The sequence below is a fragment of the Rhincodon typus genome, chromosome 12 (genome assembly GCF_021869965.1).
Source record: "Rhincodon typus isolate 14 chromosome 12, sRhiTyp1.1, whole genome shotgun sequence".
Classification (NCBI taxonomy): Eukaryota; Metazoa; Chordata; class Chondrichthyes; order Orectolobiformes; family Rhincodontidae; genus Rhincodon; species Rhincodon typus.
In genome coordinates, this window is record NC_063343.1 from 45446515 (window position 1) to 45467702 (window position 21188).

The 21188-nt window shown below is 40.9% G+C and overlaps 1 protein-coding gene across 4 annotated transcripts; it reads right to left on the reverse strand.

The window, feature by feature from the left end:
• Positions 1–224: 224 nt before the first annotated feature.
• LOC109928317 (cytochrome P450 2U1) lies at positions 225–20839 on the reverse strand. 4 transcript variants are annotated; one of them, XM_048603666.1, is made up of 5 exons: positions 20393–20839; positions 9318–9953; positions 6709–6741; positions 4777–4944; positions 225–876 (listed from the first exon to the last, which is right to left on the reverse strand). In XM_048603666.1, the coding sequence occupies exons 1-5, from the start codon at positions 20811–20813 to the stop codon at positions 698–700; spliced, it is 1437 nt and encodes a 478-aa protein (XP_048459623.1). In that variant the 5' UTR covers positions 20814–20839; the 3' UTR covers positions 225–697. The 4 variants fall into 4 exon arrangements, with proteins under 4 accessions (XP_048459623.1, XP_020383892.2, XP_048459625.1 ...); XM_020528303.2 differs by having other exon boundaries at positions 6580–6741; XM_048603668.1 differs by having other exon boundaries at positions 6580–6741; positions 20750–20838.
• Positions 20840–21188: the final 349 nt, after the last annotated feature.

The following is a 21188-nucleotide window of genomic DNA, read 5'->3' on the forward strand; positions in this document are numbered from 1 at the left end:
CAGGTTCTTCAGCCATGACAATAAGTGACTTAGTCAGGAAGAAAGCATTTTCTAAGTGAACCACCTGCTGCAGTTTTTTTTCCTATAGATAATTAGCATTTCTTTCCTTTGGAGAAGTCCAAAGCAGTAAACATGATAAGAATACACTTAATCCTTCAGCAACATGATCATCATTTCCATGAACTTACATCTTTCCTTAAAAAAAATGATGAAAGGCAATCATGTTCATAAAGATGTAAAAGCTGTATTTCAATTCAGTTGTTTCACTGTTAGTTGTGTGCTCGTTTTTAATGGTAGGCATTCTTTAAGGGTGAAGCACAAAATAAAATAATCATGAGTGTTTCAAGTCGAAATATCAGATCCAAGGTGGCAGAAAATTACACATTTTCAAGTATTGGATTATATTCTGTACAGGGACAAAAACATACAATTATGGAGTGAGATTGAATGTGTTTTGGAGTGGACTGTAACCGTTCTGTTAGAGGAAGCAGCAACATAATGCCATTAGTGACACCCAACATCACAAATAAAGGCATCAAGTTAGAAACTGGGATATTATGCAAACCAAACTGTCAACACTGAACTGTCAGTGAGTTACAATGACCATAATACAGAGACACAGTAAGAGAGAGTGCCTTCTTTAGTTTGTATTGCAGCTTCTAAGCCTTGAAGACTGTGACTTGTTTCATCAAGTAGTTTATCGCATGACAGGAATGATTTTAAAAGGATGTGGAGACAATGTCAGACCAAACTGGCCAGCCATATTTGGTGCATCACTGCCTTCAGGAAGTTTGAAGCAGAACGATTGTAGGAGGGTACTAAAGATCAGGAACAGTTCCATCTTCGCCATCTGCTCTCCCATACAGATCCGTTTCCCTAATCAATAAAACAGATCCATGTAAAACTTATTGGTATTAAAACAGCACAGCATCATTCCTGGTCACATTTGCATTATAATATGGCTCCATGCCAATCTCTATGTTGAATTTTGACTAAAAGCATTGCCCTTTTTCAAGTGTAGACACCCCCTAAAATATTAAAAGTGTTCTTGACCATTCAAGTGCAAGTGAATTTTTAAAGGTGTAACACATTTTAATTATTGTTGAAGATTTTTCTGTCTCTCATTTTTCTCAGAACTATCTTTCTTTCTAACCCACCGTATCACTTTCTGTACATGATCTGGCACTGGTTAAATATTCTAAATGCACTTATTAATTTAGCTCTGTATGTCACAGTTATGATTCAACAATCTGCTTGTAATTTGCCTTGCTGTCATAGGTCCCATATCTCCCATAGAATGCAGCATGTCGTGTTGGCTCTCAAATAACAGCATGCTCCAGTGCAAAAGTTCATGAAGTCTTTGGGTTGATGCAATGGTAAAGAATGTTTCTTTGTTGGTGCCTACAAATCAAGCCTAATATGTTGTCAAAGATACTTTATCACAAGTTTCTGGTTGTTCGGTTATCAATTAGAATGAAGACGCTAGTGGCGGGAGGACTGTCTCAGCTCCACTAAAATGAAATGAACTTTGATCATAAAATAATATTGCAAATAACCTATAGACAAATATATTCCCTAGAAATCCAAAGAGATTCTTTAAGTATATTAGAGGAAAAAGAATAACCAGAGAGAAAATAGGAGCGCTCATGGACCAAAGCGGACATATGTGTAGAACAGCAGGAGATGGGCGGGGTCCTCAATGAATATATCTCCTCTGTGTTTACCATGGAGAAAGACATGAAGACTTGGGAACTTGGGGAAGTTAGCGGCGATATCTTGGGGACAGTAGAGGAGGTATTGGAAGTATTAAAATGTATGAAGATGGATAAATCTCCTGGTCCTGATCAGATATATCCAAGAATCCTGCAAGAGGCTGGAGAAGAAATTGCAGGGCCCTGGTTGATATCTTTGCATCATTGTTAGCCATGGGTAAGGTCCCAGATGACTGGAGAGTAGCGAATGTTGTGCCCTTTTTCAAGAAGGGCTGCAAAGAAAAACCTGGGAATGACAGACCAGTAATCTTAACATTTGTGGCAGGTAAGTTACTTGAGAAGATTCTGAGGAATAAGATATCCAAGCATTCAGAAAGACAGGGTTTGATTAGGAGTAGTCAACATGGCTTTGTGCGTGGGAGATTATGCCTCACAAATTTGTTAGAAGTCTTTAATGAAGTGACCAGGAAGGTTGATGAGGACAGGGCAGTAGATACAGTCTTAGGATTTCAGTAAGCCCTTTGATAAGGTTCCACATGTTAGACTGCTCAGTAAGGTAAGATTGCATGGAATCCAGGGAGAGTTGGCAAATTGGAAATACAATTGGCTTGACAGTAGGAAGCAGAGAGTAATAGTGGAAGGATGCCTGTCGGACTGGAGGCCTGAGACTAGTGGTGTGCCTCAGGGGTCAGTGCTGGGTCCATTGCTGCTTGTAATCTATATCAATGATTTGGATGAGAATGTACAGGCATGATTAGTAAGTTTGCGGATGACACGAAAATAGGCAGTATTGTGGACAGCAAGGAAGGTTCTCAGAAATTACACCAGTATCTTGATCAGCTGGGGAAGTGGGTCGAGAAATGGCAAATGAGTTTAATATATATAAAAAAAAAGAGGTGTTGCATTTTGGAAAGGCAAATCAAGGTAGGAGTTTTATGGTAATTGGTAGGGGCTTTCGGAGTGTAGTGGAACAGAGGGACCTTGGAGTGCAGGTGCACGGTTCTCTGAAAGTGAAGTCACAGGTAGACAAGGCAGTGAAGGCATTTGGCAGACTGGCCTTCGTCAGTCAGGGCACTGAGTATAGAAGTTGGGAAGTTATGTTGCAGCTGTACAGGACGTTGGTGAGGCCACACTTGGAGTATTGTGCTCAGTCTTGATCATCTTAATATAGGAACAATGTTATTAAACTGGAAAGAATGCAGAAGAAATTTACAAGGATGTTGCCAGGGCTCAAGATACTGAGTTACAGGGAGAGGTTGGACAAGCTAGGACTTTTTGCTTTACAGATTAGGAGACTGAGGGGGGATCTTATAGAAGTGTTTAAGATCATGAGAGGCATGGATAGGGTGAATGCACTCAGTCTTTCTCCCAGGGTTGGGGAATCAAGGACTAGAGGGCATCAGTTTAATGTAGGAGGGGGAAGAATACATGGGAACCTGAGGGGAATTTTATTTTTAAACACAGAGGGTGGCATGCATATGGAATGAGCTACCAGCTGATGTTGTTGAGGCAGGTACATTAACAACATTTAAAAGGCATTTGGATGAATACATGGATAGGAAAGGTTTAGAAGGATATGGGCCAAGGGCAGTGAAAGGGGGTTAATGTGGATGGAACCCATTTCTGAAGAAGGGTCTAGGCCCGAAACATCAGCCTTCCTGCTCCTCTGATGCTGCTTGGCCTGCTGTGTTCATCCAGCTTTACACCTTGTTATCTCAGATTCTCCAGCATCTGCAGTTCCTTCTATCTCTGAAACAATTTTAACCCCACTGTGAAGCCTCTTCTAAGGATGCCTACCCTGAAGAAGTTACCCTCCTCCCTCCGGAATCCCCCATTTCTGAAGAAGCGTCCAGGCCCGAAAAGTCAGCCTTCCTGCTCCTCTGATGCTGCTTGGCCTGCTCTGTTCATCCAGCTTTATACCTTATTATCTCATGGTCATTACTTTGTTTCCTCCTATAGTACTCAAGCTAATGTATGGAAAGCTGGGACAGTCCCACACCCTGTTGTATCCTTGTTCTCCTTTGTTCAATGGAAAATAAAAAAAGCCTCTCATCTCTAACATTTAGGAACAAAGGAGGTTTGAAACCATGGCAATACATAAAATTTCCTTTCTCACTGTAGAAAGGCACAGCAATGGAAACAAGAGTAGTTATATAACTGGTTATGAATAGAGTTCTGTACTGAATTAATAAATTGCCAATATTCTGTACAGCCTGGTTGCACATTTTTCCTTGATGATTAAATGAAACCCAATACATCTTGAAGACACACAGCTGTTCATTTGCTGAAACCAAAAGGAGTACAACAATGTTAGAATGTTCCATTGGGTTAACAAGTCCCTTTATTCCTCTATGTTGAATTGTTTTATATTGTATTCTATTAAGGGGATCTTGAATTCACATCTTAAAGTGGTATTACTGTTAAGTGTATAAAATAGTCTCAACTTATATTGTCATTATTTGTTAATAAAAGCCAATGTACAAGAAAAACATTTCATCCCAGGAGAATCAATTATTACCCACAAGTCATCAAACACCTCAAAATGCAACTTTTAACTTACTCATTCGGCTGAGAGACAAAAAACACAGACAGCAGTACATTTTACTCCAAGACTGTGGGGAAACAGGCAGTAGTGTTTCTCAGGAGACAATATTAGCATTGCTGCTCTTTTTGATCAATACCTTGGACATGAGTCTGGGTGACATAATTTCAAAGTTTGCAGTTGACAAAAAGTATGGAAATTTAATCAAGGAGCCATGACAGACTTCTGCCTCATGAGGCAACGGTCTATGACTTAGTGGCGAAGTCTGTGTTAAACATCACATGGTGTGGCTCTGGAGTCTCACTGTGTATGGCAGTATGAACTGCAGATGAAAACAAAGGTGCAAGATTCACTGGTCTTTTTTTTTTCCCTGGACCTCTTCTTAAGTCAACTGAGCAGTGAATGCTGATAGGTAATTACAAATGGATTGCCCACTTGCCTCCTTAGCTGACAAGTGGTGGTGAATTCAAATTGCAGAAATCAGAAAGGTGGTTAAAGAGAAATATTTCATTAAAAAACTACCTATTCCAAATGGCATAAATGCTTCATTTTTCACAATATTTCCATCTGGACTCAAGAATCGAGAAGGATTAAATTCATCAGGATGTTCCCACATGCTTGGATCTCTATGAACAGACCACAGATTTGCAACCACCATACTTCCCTTGGGTATAGTATAGCCTTTAAAGTCTGAAAAAAAAATTCAAATTGACATCATACATGAGAGGGAGGGATTAGTATCAAAACTTGAATTCAATCTGCATCTTATATTTAGCCCCACCTCCACGTCTGTTTAACATTTCATATACTTATGAATTAAAATTGGTAATTTCTGGTTTCAATGCATATATATTTTCCACAATATTTTACAGGGTTTTTAAATTTTATTCTTTTTCCCTACTCCCATTTTATCCTTTGCTACCCTCATTGGCTGTTCCTGTAATATTGGTTAGGAGATGGCTGCATGCAAATTGATGTGGTTCCCAACAGTTTAATGAATGCTGCAGCTTGCTGGGTGTAAAGGTACTGGCCCAAACCATTTAATGTATGACTCTCATTAATGGCACTGCAAATAAGCAACAAAGTCACATTTATCTTTGGAGTCTAATACTAACTACATATAAGCAAAACCTAAACTGTTGGCTGGCAAAGAAAATGTAGAGGCTAAAATCTGTTTGCCACCTTTGGTTTACACCTGATGTACACAGAATTTTTAAGATTGTAAGAGAACGTGATCTAGAGAACTTTGATTTTGTACCATTGGCTAAAATAGCAGTTAGAGTGCTTGGGCTGATTTGTAAGGGGATTCAAATAGTTCAAAGCATGCAATGTGATAATAGTGCATTTGTTTTTACAACTTTGAAGAATATTTGAGGACTTCAGAGAAGGTGATTACTCACTTCTCTTGTGTAAATAATGAAGAGGTAGGAAAGCATATTGTGCAACACAATGCACAATGTAACGGGTTGTGGGGGTGGAATCAGCTAAAGAGATCCAACAACATTCCATGTTGATGTACTACACACAGGAACCATACAATATCATTTTACGTAATAATGTAATGACTAGAAAGTGATGCACCTGAGGCCTACTGCTAATCATTTACCTCCAAACAGAAACTGCTGTAATTTCTAAACAATTTTAAACATCCTGTTCCCATTTTCACCAGCCTAAGTGGACAGATCTGCTACATGCCTGGTAGGTGGGAGGGACAATTTGACACCAGTAGGCCACAGCCAATAAACAGTTCCATCAGTCACAAGTGTTTGTTGAGGGTCTCTGGTTCCGACAGTGTGTTGGAACGAGCAACACTATCTTTTTGGAGACCGAAGGCTTCTCCAAATCCAAAGGAAACCATTTTAAAACCTATCTTGTGGGGCCCTATTTCCTCTCTCAGTATATCATCTGGCCTCCAGCTAAACTAGCAGTGATATTAAGTATGCACGTTAGATCTAATAAAGAACACTGCTACATTCCAGCAGGATGGTCCTGCTCACCAGCTCGAAGAAGCACCGTAAAATGGGGACACAGCAATAAGGCAGCAGGGCTACAGAGGTCAAGTCACTGCTCTAATTTAACCTGCTCATCCACCTATTTCTGTTACTGGAGATGGGATTTAGAATCTGGATCCGACACTGTGATGGTCAATCGTGATAATTTTGTGTATCTCGTCAATTTCTGTCAAATTTATAACGTACAAGAATAGCGTAAACATAATTGTTTAATATTGTCCCTATTCAAAATGAAGTCTGACAAGGTTTTTCCTCTAACAGCACATGACTAAACCTTCCTATTTAATAATTGTTAGCTCAGCTGTAACCTTACCAATAGTTTCTGATGCCATATGTGGAATGGCAAGTGGGACCACTGTGGTCATACGCAGAATTTCCATTATTGTTGCTTCTGTGAAAGGCATGTGAAGTTTGTCTTTGAGGGAAGGAGGTCTTGACTCACCAATAACTGCGCTGATCTCTTTGTGAACCCTTTCTACGAAAAGAGGAAATACATCTTTACAGGCCAGCTTGCATTGTGAGATCTTCAACACCACCATTATGTTGAACAAGGTGCCTACAGAGGTAGTCAATGCATTGGGTGGTCATCTTCCAAAGTTTTACACATTCTGAGATGATTTTTGCAGATAGGAAACTAGCAAATTCCACACCACTATTTAAGAAACAAGTAGGAGAGAAACAGAATTACAGACCTCTATGATTCTACCATTTTCCATGCTACTAATCTATCATAAAGAACGTGATAAACAGACACTTGAATAAAAATGATTTGGTTGGGCATCTTGCATTGGCCTGTTCCTGGGATGGTAGGACGATCCAATAAAGAGAGCTGGGGCCTGTCTTCTCGAGAGTTTAGAAGAATGAGAGGTGATCAGTTTGAAACCTACAATTTACCTAACGTGATAGGCAAGACATTTCCCCTGATTGGGGAGTCCAGAACCAAGGGGACAAAATTTAAAAATAAGGAGTTGCCATTTAGGATGAGGATAATTCTTTTTTGCTCAGAGGTTTGTGAATCTTCAGAATTCTCTACCCCATAGGGCAGGGGGTTTGAGCATATTTAAAATAGAGGTTGGTAGATTTTTGATCATTGATTATGTAAAGGATTATGGAAATCATGTGCACAAAGAACACTGAAGAGTTCAATCAGCTAGGATCACAATAAATGGAGGATTAGGCTCTATAGGCTGAATGGCACACTCCGGTTCCTATAATAGATGGCTACAGAGAGTCTGGAAGATGTTTTCTATATGTGATATCATAAAATTCTGTTGTGGTTAGTATGTAGATTGATACCAATATTATAATTTATAATCTTGCCGCAGCAGAATGTCATGATGATTTAAGAGTACATTCGACAAAACATTTCTTCTTTTGACAACTAAAATAGCTTGACAAACAACTCTAATTTAAATAACGACAACAAAGGTTGTTTTTCTTCATCTTATCTTTGGGCATAACATTTGGGATTATATTAAAATTGAGGGAGTTATGTTTGCCGTTTAAAAATGTAAGCTTCTGAAACTGTGCACATAAATAAATACTGTTGGGTAAAATTGCTTGACAAATCACTGCAGTTCTGCTGTCATGCCACAATGGCAGTTCCTCACTGCCACTGTGCCCGCATCCTTGGTCTGCTTCGGTATCTTCGGCGGCGGGACCCCGTCCATCCGGGTTGGCAACAGCTTCGGGATGAGGTGGTTTCGGCCCAGCATCCAGCAGCCCTACACTCCTTTCAGCTGCTTCTGCGATGTCTTCTGGCCTGGCATCAGCAACGAGGTGTGTCCTCAGGGCTGCTTCAGGATTCTGCGGAGTCTTGCAGCCTGGCATTGTAGCAGCCCGGCATGGCAGCCTTTTTTGATGGTAGCTTCGTCGGCTTTCTGCAGCAGTGCTGTCTTTTCCAGAACCCAGGAGCTGTGAATTGAACTAAGATGGCTTTCCACTTAATTTTTAAAAATTGTTTTCTTATCTATGCCTTGTTTTTAATGTAGGTGCCATGGTATGGCGACTTAAATACTTTTCACTTTTTTTTGTACAGAATACAAGTGACAATAAATTATTATTCTATTCTATCCTATCCAATCACAGGTTTTCAAAACTTGTCAGCTGTCTCTGGTCTCTTATCAGTCTGCAAGATTCGACCTCAAATATTCTATTTAAAAAAAAACTGGGCTTTACAAGTCTTGCACTCTGGTTTCTTAGACTTAGAAGACTTCCTGTATCTAGGGACATGAGGCAAGTAGCTTGGTTTTACTAGGTTGCTCGCCAGAAGCCAGAATCTATACCTTGAGAGTCATTTGCAGGTTAGAAAGACAATGAACCTGTTTGACTATGCTATTAAACCAGTTCTGTGATCATCAAGTCCTGGGTTGGGAATCAACCCCAGCTTTTGGCTCAAAGACAGGGATTACCCTCTGCACCAATAGACAAAAGAATTTGTTTTATTTGGATGAAGAATATTAACTTTGTTGCATTCTTTAAGTGTATTGTTTAGGTGAGAGCTATATATTGTTCAAGCTTTCCTTTAATGGGTTAGGTACATCTAAACTGGGATTCCTAGAATATCCTAATAATTTGTGTCTTTGAAAAATATACTTTTCTTCTCCTGTATAAAGCTTCCCTCCAAACACTAGTTCCTCATCAATGGATGCTAATGCCATTTTGGCACTTTTGAAAATAAGCCAATAATAAATATTGAGCAGTTAGTCTTTGGTTCATTCTCTCACTGTTCCTTTCTTGTCATGAAGAAATACCAAACTTCCATTTTAAGATATCTGCTTCAGAGTTTGAAGACATTGTGTGGGGCAATTAGGAAGATAATCATGTAACACAAGACAGAGCAGTGTCAATGCATTGTACCACCTTTGGACACTTATATCCTTCAAACAGCATCATCATCCTGGGGGAGGATGATGGAGGAAGTGGGCAAGTTTCACATATTATAATCATTTTGTTACTTGCATGTCAGATACAAGATCATCTGACTCACAGCGATATTGATAAACCCCTTCCTAATGATCCCTTGCATACACATATTGAGTCAATTATTACCTTGAACTTCCGGATGAGCAGCCATAAAGAGAATAGCCCACAACAGCGTATTGGATGTCGTGTCTGTCCCTGCTACAAAGAGATCCCCAATTATATAAAATAAATAATCTTCACTAAAGCTTGTATTTTGCTTTTTATGTCTTTGATAGTCTATTTCTTTCAGATAAAAATCAACAAAATCACGCGGGTTTTCAGGGTCCATAGTCTTTCGGTGCTGATCAATGATATTTTTCAGGAATGCAGTTACATCTCTTACTGTCTTGACAACTTCCTTGAAAGGTCCAAAGGGTAAATACTGAAATAAAGGAATTACATTGATGAGCATTGCCGGGCTGTTTGATGCTAATTTCATTCCTTGGACAATTAGATTCAGCATAGTCCTGAACTCTTCATCATCGTACTCAAACCGTTTCCCAAAGCACATGGAGCAAATGATATTAGACACAGCATTGTGAATGACATGAGAAGGACAGAAGGCCATCCCAACAGCACTGGAAAACTCTGACTTCACAAATTGTAGTTCCTCTATGATCTTCGGCTCTAGGTCAAGCTTCCCGAAACCAAAGTATCTCAGGGTCGAGAGGGAAAATTTTCTTTGCTGCTTCCAGACCAAGCCGTATGGAGCAAAGACTATTCCTGAAAATAATCAAACAAGTACTTATTTCTTACTTTAAATAGCATTTGCAATCTAAGTGGTTATATCATCCAAAATATTTTGAACCTAGATGCTTGTCCGCTGCTCGCTATCCCTGTGACATTTCATGTTGCTCTAAAACTTTACTACAATGAAATGGGAGCAGATGTTTTGTGAAGAACTCTTCCTTAGCAACATTATGAATGAGATTATTCCCAGCAATTGGTAATTAATACTTGAGTTACACTTTACATTAAAGCAGGAATGTCCTACCCAAAATAGTAAAACTAAGCTTTAAAAACAAGCATAAGGGCTGACTGGGTCCATTAAGAATGCTTGCATCACTCCTTTATAATAATATTTGATTACAAAACATTACCATTGAATATACTTTGTCTTTAATATTTAAATTGTTTACCAGCAGGGCTTCAGAAAACGTTAACTAATGATTTAGGAAGAGCCAGTTCACAAGCTGGAAAGATAGGTGATTTATAACCTTCCCAACATAGTGAATCATGAAGTGATTTCTATGATTAAGCAATGCAACAGTTAACAGAAGCTGGTCCTCAGCTAATTCAGTTCCATCCATGTAATACCACAAAATGACGAGTTTACCAGATACAACACAGGTCATCAGACCGAACAACCTCTTGGCTAATGTTGAGCAGTTTTGCTTCAGAACTAGCTGTGCCTCTTGCAGTTGCAGCACAGTTACATGAGCATTAGCCGACAAGGTGCAAAATTACCCAGCTATGCAATGTCTAAGGATGTAAATATCATTTTAAAAACATCAATTTAAACTATGAAAATTATTTCAATTAATGTTTTAAACATTAGCAGGTTTTGTACTTAAAGATGAAAAATAGCTTTGGATTAAATCTACAGGATGAATCAGTAATTGTAGTAATGTTTCACGTAATATCCTCAAACATTACTGACGCCTTTTTTTAAAAATAAAATGAACTCTGCTGCTGCATTTTTCTAATCTGTTTTAAACATTAATTACAATATATTAATGGCAAGACCAACACTTATTGATTAACCATTTACTATCTTACATCCCTAGTTGTGACCACAAAAAGCACAATAAATACACTCCAGCAAACTACCAGCTTATCAATCTAACATTAATCACTGGCCTAACACATCCCATAAACAAAGATGCACTGCAGCAACTCACTTAGGATCCCTTGACAGCACCTTTCAAAACCCTAAACTTCTCCCTTAGGATAACAAGGGGGCAGATACATTGGAACACCACCACTTCCAACTTCCCTTCCAAACAGGTTCCCTTCCAAACCAGATACCATCCTCACTGGGAACCACATCGCTATTTCTTTCCTGACATTGTCAAAAGCCTGCAATTCCCTTCCTAACAGCATGTGGGTAAATTACATCAGATGGATTCAACAATTAAAGAAGGTGGCTCACTAACTCCTTCTTGGGAGCAATTAGGAACGACATCTATATTTCATTAATTTAAAGAGAATTATCAAGCAAAGTGAAGGAAAGGGTCACATTAATTGCATTTACTATCCAGCAGGATCTGCCGGAACAACAAGTCCAAACCTCATTACAGCCTTGGATCAAACTTGAGTCCTGAATGTCAGAGGTAACTGTGGCTGCCCTTGACATCAAGTAATATCTGCCCAAGTGTGGTATCAAAGAGTCCTTGTAAAATTCTCTTCCAGCTAGAATCATACTTGGCATTAAGGAGCACAAAAAGGAGATTCTTGTAGGGAGCTGACCATCTAAGTCCCAAAACTGCTGTTAAATGGGTTCCTCAGGGCCCAGCATTCTATTCTATTACAACTTTTCACAAAGAAGCTGTCAGTGTCCGTAAGCATCAAGAGCTGGATAATATTCAGGCTTAGGCTAATTAAATGGCAAATAAAATTTAGCCACACAACAGCCATGAAATGAATATTTACGACAAAGTTTAATTTTTCTTAATATCTGGAAACGTTATCACATAAACTAATGGCTTTCCCACCATCAAATTACCATGACCTTTCTTTGTTTTTAACTACTGACCACCATCAGTAATCACCCACGCAGTCAATTTGAATTTTACCTGCAAAGCCCATTATAGGCAATGCAAACTATCAAGAGAGATGGGGGGGAGCGGGTGGTTAGGGAGAGCAGGAAGGGATTAAATCAAGATGGCATTGGAGGGGGAAACAAAGCACTGCATTTCCCATGATGCCTACATCTCTAAAAGCATCAAGAGCATTGGTGGACACTGCATGCTCCTTCTCCAATGACGTCTGGGCGTCAATGTAACTGTGAAACATGGGGCAATCAGCAACATGACCCCCTCTGCAGCCAACTGGCTGGACCTTTTAACAGCCAGCCTGGCCGGACCTTTTAACAGCCAGCCTGGCCGGGTCCAGCAGCAAACCCATGAGGAGGTTCTCTGATCTGCCTACATCCCTCCACACCAGATGCCAAAGATCAGGAGTGTAGGGCTGAATTGCAACCAAGAACACAGCAGATTTTTCAAATAACCAGAAAGGAGTTGCAATCGTCCACAACCAATATCAACAAGGATTAATTAACCAAAAATGTAAACTGCAAATAGCTGAGGCCCAAGTAGTGATCCTTGCAGTATGTGACCAATTAGAGCTTGGCATTCTGAAAACTTCCTTTGATTCCTACTAATTTTCTGTCAATTAAACCAATCGGCAATCCATGTTGATATATCACCCCCAATCCCATGAGTCTGAATTTTATGTAATAACATCTTGTGTGGCAACTTATCCTCACAGATGCTACCTGAAATGCTGAATAGTTTGAGCACTTGTGTTTTTAAATTTCAAATTTCAAATTTCTGGCATCTGCAATATTTTGCTTCTGATCAAGGGGCCAGATACAAGGTGAACTCACTTTACACTATGCAATGTGAGTTCAGATACAAGTGAATAACACATTGATGGGCAGAAGTGGAAGGTATTCCGACAAATGAACTTACATTCAGCACAGTGCTGACATTTATTAAAGACTGCACATGACATCAGAGTTGATTGTTGCCAAACTTTTACACTCTGATTATTTGTATAAGAGTATTCATGGACATTATTCCCAATATCATTGCAAAAAATATGTAGGGAAACAGTGGGCTGAAATCGTTCCCCTTTTCATGTTTTTTCAAACAAAACATTTCTTGTGTCTACAATCCAATGGAAACTTTGAAACTTGGAAGCCAGCAACTTCCAATTGTTCAGTGCACCTACCTAAAATACACACCGTAAATATGAAAATGAAGGTCCTAATACCCGTCTTAAGACCACACTTAAAGAACATTATCAAAAAGCATAAGCAGCAAGTGATAGACAGAGCTAAGTGATCCCACAACCAATGAATCAGATAATAGTTCTGCAGTCCTGCCGCATCCAATTGTGAATGCTGAAGGACGATTAAACAACTCACTGGAAGAGGAGGCTGCACAAATATCCCCATCCTCAATGATGGAAGAGTCCAGCACATCAGCACAAACGAGAAGGCTGAAACTTTAGCAGCAATCTTCAGCCAGAAGTGCCGAATGGATGATCCACTCCTCCAGTGGTCCCCAGCCTTAAAAATACCAGTCTTCAGCCAATTCAATTCACTCCATGTGGTATCAGGAAACTGTTGGAGACACTGGATACGGCATAGGCTACGGGCTCTGATATCGCTGCGGCAACAGTACTAAAGAGTTTTGCGCCAGAACTTGCCACTCCTGTAGCCAAGCTGTTTCAGTATAGTTACAACATTGGTATCTACCCAACAATGTGGAAAATTGCCCAGGTATGTCCTGTACATAAGAAGCAGGAAAAATCCAAAAAGGCCAATTACGGCCCCATCAGTCTACTCTCAATCATCAGTAAAGTGATGGAAGGTATCTAACAGTGCTATCAAGCAGTACCTGCTCAGCAATAACCTGCTCAGTGACACCCAGTTTGGGTTCCGCCAGGGCCACTCAGCTCCTGACCTCATTACAGCCTTGGTTCAAACATGGAGAAAAGAGCCCATTCCAGAAGTGGAGTGAAAGTCCTTGATATCAAGGCTGCATTCGACCAAATGTGGCATCAAGGAGCCCTAGCAAAACTGGAATCAATGGGTACAGGGGGCAAACTCGCTGGTAGTTGGGAGTCATTCCTTAGGAAATGGTCATGGCTGTTGGATGTCAGTCATCTCAGCTCCAGGAAATCTCTACAGGAAGTTCCTCAGGGTAATGTCCTAGGCCCAACCATCTTCAGCTGCTTCATCAATGACCTTCCCTTCATCCTAAGGTCAGAAGTGCGGATGTTTGCCGATGATTGTAAAATGTTTAGCACCGTTCATGACACCTCAGATACTGAAGCAGTCCATGTTCAAATGCAACAAGATGTGGACAATATCCAAGCTTGGGCTGATAAGTGGCAAGTAACATTTGTGCCACACAAATGCCAGGCTATGACCATCACCAATAAGAGACAATCTAACCACACCAACCCTTGCCATTCAACAGTGTTACCATCACTGAATCCCCCACTATCAACATCCTGGGGGTTATCATTGATCAGAAACTGAACTGCACTCATCACATAAACACAGTGGTTACAAGAACAAGTCAGAGATTAGGAATACTGCGGCAAGTAACTCAGCCCCTGACTCCTCAAAATCTGTCCACCATCTACAAGGCACAAGTCAAGAGTATGATGAAATACTCCCCACTTGCCTGGACGAATGCAGCCCCAAACACACTTAAGAAGCTTGACGCCATCCAGGACAAAGCAGCTTGCTTGATTGGCACGACATCCACAAGCATCCACTCCCTCATCAGCGATGCTCAGTAGCAGCAGTGTGTACTATCTACAAGATGCACTGCAGAAATTCACTAAACATCCTCAGGCAGCACCTTCCAAACCCATGACCACTTCCATCCAGAAGGACAAGGGCAGCAGATATATGGGAAAACCACCACCTTGAAGTTCCCCTCCAAGCCACTCACCATCCTGACGTGGAAACATATCGCCGTTCCTTCACTGTGGCTGGGTCAAAATCCTACAGTTCCCTCCCTAACAGCATTGTGAGTCAACCCACAGCAGGTGGACTGCAGCTGTTCAAGAAGGCAGCTCACCACCACCTTCTCAAAGGTAACTAGGGATGGGCAATAAATGTTGGCCAGCCAGTGATGCTCACATCCCACAAACGAATAAAAAAAACTGGGCAGAGTATCAGCCAGGTTTTTAGGGTCTGCAGCAATGTTATGAACAATTCCAAAAAGGAACTGCTGGAGGCTGCCTACATCTTTTTTTCTTCTGTTGTGCAACAAGGAACAATTCCTCCCAACTCTACATATACACTACTAGCCTATGCTGAAATATATATTGAACAAAAAGGTCACCAGGCTGAAATAATAAGTTTATTTTTCTCTCTATAGAAGTTGCCTGATCTATTTCCATAATTTTCCATTTATGTTTGAGTGCCAACGTTTACTGTATGCTAAAGAAGTATAGTCCTGAATATAAAGTAGAGATCTTCTGCTCTCTGTTGTCATAGTGCTCTATGCAATCTCTACTAATGAATACAAAAAGGCTGTTATGCTCGAACAATAGATGACAACTCCAATTATTCAGCACCCTCAAATTACTGACCCAAAGTGTCAACGAAAATTACATTATCAAGTCCCATGCAGGCTATCCAGGTACTTCTAGGATTTGCAGGAGTCTCAATCTGCTGAAGGAAATAGACTGTGTGTTAGGATTTCAAATTAGAACATAGCTGGACTATAATTATGAATTTAATACCTCATTGTGTAGCACAGTACATTTAAGATGTACCACTACAGGACAAAACAATTCTACAAACAACACAATATTACATTATTTCAAACATGAGTCTGCTCTGCCATACGGTCATGGCTGACATGCTTCTCAGGCCCATCCTCCTGCCTTCTCCCCATATGCCTTGATCCCCCTACTAATCAAGAACCTATTCTGTCTTAATAGTTCTACAGATTCACCACCCTTCACCCTTTGGCTGAAGAAATTTCTCTTCATTTCAGTTCCAAAGGGTCATTCCTTCAATCTAAGACTGTGCCCTCGAGTCCTTGCCTCCACTAGTGAAAACATCTCCACTTCCACTCTATCCAGGCCTCTCACTATTCTGCAAGTTTCAATGAGGTTTTCCTGCACAACCCCGCCCCCGTCATCCTTCTATACTCTACTGTGTACATATCCAGAGTCCTCAACCACTCTTCGTATGAAAAGCTCTTCATCCCCAGGATCATTCTTGCAAACTCCCAGAGGACCTCCTCCAAGGCCAGCACATCCTTCCTTAGATATGGCATGCAAAACTGTTCATGATATTCCAAATGCCTGAGAAATACATCCCTGCTGTTGCATTCTAGCCCTCTCAAAGTGAATGCTGACTTTGCATTTGCCTACGTAACCACCAATTGAACCTGTATCTTAACCTGAAGTGAATCCTGAACTAGGACTAAGTCTATTTTGTACTTCAGATTTCTGAAGCCTTTCCACACTTAGAAAATAATCTACACTTCTATTCTTCCTCCCAGCATAACCTCAGACTTTCTCATGTTGTCTTCCATCTGCCATTTAGCCTGTCCTGGTCCTTCTGCAGCCTCCTACCTCCTCAGCACTGTTTCCTCCACTAATCTTTGTATCATCTGCAAACTTAGCAATAATGCCATCAGTTCCTTTGTCCAGATTATTAATGTATAACATGAATATTTGAGGTTCCAACACTGACCTCTGCAGAAGTCTACTAGTCACCGGTTGCCATTCAGAAAGAGACCCCTTTAACCCCAATATCTGCCTTCTGCCAGTCAACCAATCCTCTTTCTATGCCAGTAACTTGCCCTTAACACTGTGGACTCTTATCAGAGCTATTAACATCCTGTGTAGTACTTTGTCAAAGGCCTCCTGGAAATCCAAACCGATCACATCTCCTGGCTCTCCTTTCTCTAACTTGCTCATTATCTCTTCAAAGAATTCAAACAGATTTGTCAGGAATGACCTTCCCTTGATGAAGCCAAGTTGACTCAGCCCTATTTTATCATGTGCTTCCGAGTGCTCCACAATCTCATCCTTAATAATGGACTCTAAAATCTTAGCAACGATCAAGTTTGGACTAACCAGACTATAATTTCCCATCTCTGCCTCTCTCCCTTCTTAAACAGGGGTGATACACTAATCATTTTCCAGTGCTCTGGGACCCTCCCTGCCTCCGGTCATTCCTAAAAGGTCATGGCCAATGCCTCTACAATCTCCTCATCTACTGTCTTCAGAGCCTTAAGGTGTAGTCCAGGTGATTTATCCACCTTTTCATTAGTGATGGCCACTACTCTCACCTCTGCCTTCCTGACTCTCTCAAAGTTCTGGTATGCTACTGGTATCTTCCATCGTGAAGACTGATGCAAAGTATTTTTCAGTTCCTCTGCCATTTCTTTGCTCCCCACTGCTACTTCTCCAACCTCATTTTTCAGCAGTTCAATGTCCACTCTTGCCTGTAATATATCTTTTTATATTACTAGCCAGCTTGCCCATTTATTTCTCCCCCACCCCCCACTTAATTATTTTTTTGTTCCCTTCTGCTGGTTAAAGGCTTTCCAATCCTCTGGCTTCCCGCTGATCTTCACTACACTATGATTTTTCTTTTGCATTTATGCTGTCCCTGACTTCCGTTGTCAGCCTTGGTTGCCTCATCTTCCCCTTAGTACATTTCTTCTTCCTGCTATACCTTCCAAATTATTCCCAATCACTCCTGCCATTACTGCTCCACCATTCTATTCTTTTCCCTGCTCCCCTACCAATCAACTCTGCCAGCTTCTCCCTCATATCTTTGCAGTTACCTTTACTCAATTGTAATACACCTTTGCACTATTTCTTTCCCTTCACCCTCTCCCAAATGTTCATTTGATCTAAATTACAACAGAGTGAAACAAGGCACCTTCCACCCTTTAACCTAACCATGGAAGGAGAGTTAGCCTTTGACAGAAGCCATGCTCAGCAACCAGGCTGAGCAGTAACAAGACTTGTGACTGCTATGTCTATATATGAAGCAATAATTCCAGATATGACTAACATCTGTCCCCACAGTACTCTCTTCAAACGATTATTACACCAAGTCATCACAGAATTTAGTTTCACAAGAAATTGATTCTAATCTGCTCTGTAAACTACCTTGTGATTTTGTACAATGCTACTTTATCAATTTTGAATGTTCAGAAAACCATCAAAATGTTTGCAGCAGGTGGTGGGTGAGGGCAAATGCTTTCCTCATCAAGTCTGTAAGGCGATGGAATTTTATTTTCTTTTTCTACACTTTGGGTTTTTTGGTTAGATGAAGGTGCTTTTGCTATCCTTTTTATCCCATGGAGAACCTTGCTGTTGTTGTCTCTTCACCTGTACAAACTATGTAGTGCTTTATGTTCCAATTATCTTATGATCATTTTGGAATTTCTATTTTCATTTCAGACTTCTTGTGTTATACAAATATAGGTAAATGAATGCCACTAGCAGTCTTTCTTCTTTCCAATTTCTGCCTTTCCTAGTTAGGAAGCCCTGGACATTTCACTGAGTACCGCCCTATGGTTGCAAAACCAAATAAAAATCTCATCTTGCAGAGATGATCAAGTCTTGCAACATGCCATTGAATATTTCTCCTTCAGTTTCCTTTGTTGTTTTTAAGTCATTTTGCATTTCAGTCTTGCTTCACTTTCTTACTTTAAGATTCCCTTTTTTTCAATAGAATCCCTACAGTGTGGAAACAGGCCCTTCAGCCCAACAAGTCCACACCAACCCTCAGAGCATCCCACCCAGACCCATCCCCTTATTACCCAGCTAATCTACACATCCCTGAACATTATGGGCAATTTAGCATGGCCAATCCACCTAGCCTGCACATCTTTGGACTGTGGGAGGAAACCGGAGCACCCGGAAGAAACCCACACAGACACGGGGAGAATGTGCAAACTCCACACAAACAGTCGCCCAAGGGTGGAATTCGACACGGGTCCCTGGCGCTGTGAGGGAGCAGTGCTAACCGCTGAGCCATCATGCTGCCCTTAAGAGTCAATAATCAAAAAGCACGCAGCATAAAAATAATTGCACATTCATCTGGGGAAGTCAGATGTCAGGTGGCAATGAATATGTCAATTCATGAAACATTAATGTGTTGTCTGGAACAATATTGTAGGACCTATTAAAATTACACAACTGGCTATGGGGTGTAATTCTTGTTTTATTTAAAGCTAACTACACAGCAAATAACAAAATGGCATTTTTAAAATCTGCATGATTTTATCAAAATGTAACTTGTTGGCAAGTCATTAGAGGAAAATGGACTATTGTCTGCTTCAAGAAATTTTATCTCTTCATATCATGCCCGTTGAAAAATATTTCATAAGATTCCATTATATTTACTTTATTCACAAGCGACATCAAGTGTTCAATATATCCTTATTAGGGGCAGCATCACCACACTATGCAAATACCTTGATTGGTGCTTAAATTTTCATGCATTTCTGTTCAGCAATTTCAGTTTATTTTCTATGCCGCTATGAGTTTTGCACAGCAGCTGTTGTAAATAATTCTGCCATTAACAGCTCCTTTATACCCATTTTTTGTTTTACTTATCACATAGCATGATCTCTACCCTGCACTGTCACCCACATATCAGTTAATCTCCTTGTCTTTGTCCTTTTGATCTTTCTGCATTGTTCTTCCTCCTTTCCCCCCCCCTTTCCTGTCTCTATTTCTTTCAATACATTACAGCTCTTTTTTCCAGTTCTAAAAAGTAGACTTTGCTTTTCTCTTCACAAATGTTTCTGGACTTATTTCCAGCTTTTTCTGCACTTAATGCATATTTTAATATTTAAATCAATGAGTGCTCCCACTCTTGTCAACCAGTTGCTGCTCTCTACCATAACCAACTGTCTTGTCTCTCCTCAAACAGGTGGAGTTCCTTGGTTGCCCTCTCAATCATGTAAGTCACATCACCATGTGTCAGGTGTCATAGGTTAGCCAAACCACTGTAACTGCATCAGTTTAGCTCAGTTGGCTGGACAGTTGGTTTGCAAAGTGTTGTGATGACGACAGCACGTGTACAATTCCCTCATCAGCTGAGGTTATCAATGAAGGACTCTCCTCCTCAACCTCTCCCCTCACCCAAGGTGTGGTGGTCTTCAGGTTAAGTCACCACCAGTCATCTCTCTCTACTCAGAGGGCAGCCCTATGGTCTGCTAAGACGATGGAGACTTGAATCACATCAAATTTCCTGGCGGGTAGGATATTTTCCAACTAGTCTTTTTTTTAAAAATTCCAAATATATTCAATTCAAATTTCATCATGGGTAGGATTTGAATTCATATTCCTAGACCCAAATATCTGGTTTACTAATCCAGTTACATTTACTTCTATTCCACCGCTTGACCAGTGCCCTCTGTATCTCTAACCTTTACGCTTGGTTATGATGGTGATCAGAGGGATGGTGGGTCTGTCGGAGAACACCTCGGCGTGATGCTGCAGCGCATCTCTGACTATCTGGAATCCATTGAGGATTATCATGAGCCGTCTGCCCAGGTACAGTCTGCAGATTTCTCCATAGGTCTTGCCGAGGGCGGTGAGGTACAGATGCGGCGGGAGCTGGGTCCCGGAGCCAGGCCTCCAGACCAAAGACAGCAGCAAGCCGGTGAGGGGCCAGCACGGTGGCCCGGGGGGTAACCTGCACTGCTCCCGGGCCCTGCGCTTCAGGAGGTAGCGGCTCAGCAAGAGAACAGCAAATCCCAGGAAGATGGGCGTCATGTACTGACCGGCCCCGGCAGTCTGACCGGTCTCCGCGGTCTGACCGGCTTCAGGATACGGACCGGCCGCCATTTTGTTCCCGTCGCTTGGCAGGGGCCGTGACGTCAGATAGGCTGAGGTCAAAGAGCAAAACATGTCTTTTTCTCCCTCAGCCTGAACAGGGATTGTCACTGTGACAGAAAAAAATGGGATCATGATTAACGGTCAAAGAACTAATCTACAAAACAATTAACATTCGCCAAAGTAAAATAAGCCGGATTACATCTGTAAGGGAGTCCAGAAATAGTAGGAACTGCAGATGCTGGAGAATCTGAGATAAACAAGGTGTAGAGCTGGATGAACACAGCAGGCCAACCAGCATCAGAGGAGCAGGAAACTGACGTTTCAGGTCGGGACTCTTCTTCAGAAATGGGTCTTTGACCTTTAATCATGATTCCCATTTTTCAG

What these genes read in the sequence shown, in the direction of transcription:
- LOC109928317 (XM_020528303.2), bottom strand. Translation starts at nt 20,813, where the DNA reads ATGGCGGCCGGTCCGTATCCTGAAGCCGGTCAGACCGCGGAGACCGGT. An exon ending in TGCTCATCCGGAAGTTCAAG is followed by an intron (nt 6,742 to 9,317) that starts GTAATAATTGAC and finishes CTCTTTTCGTAG; the next exon opens with AAAGGGTTCACAAAGAGATC. An exon ending in TATGGCATCAGAAACTATTG is followed by an intron (nt 4,945 to 6,579) that starts GTAAGGTTACAG and finishes TTTTTTTTTCAG; the next exon opens with ACTTTAAAGGCTATACTATA.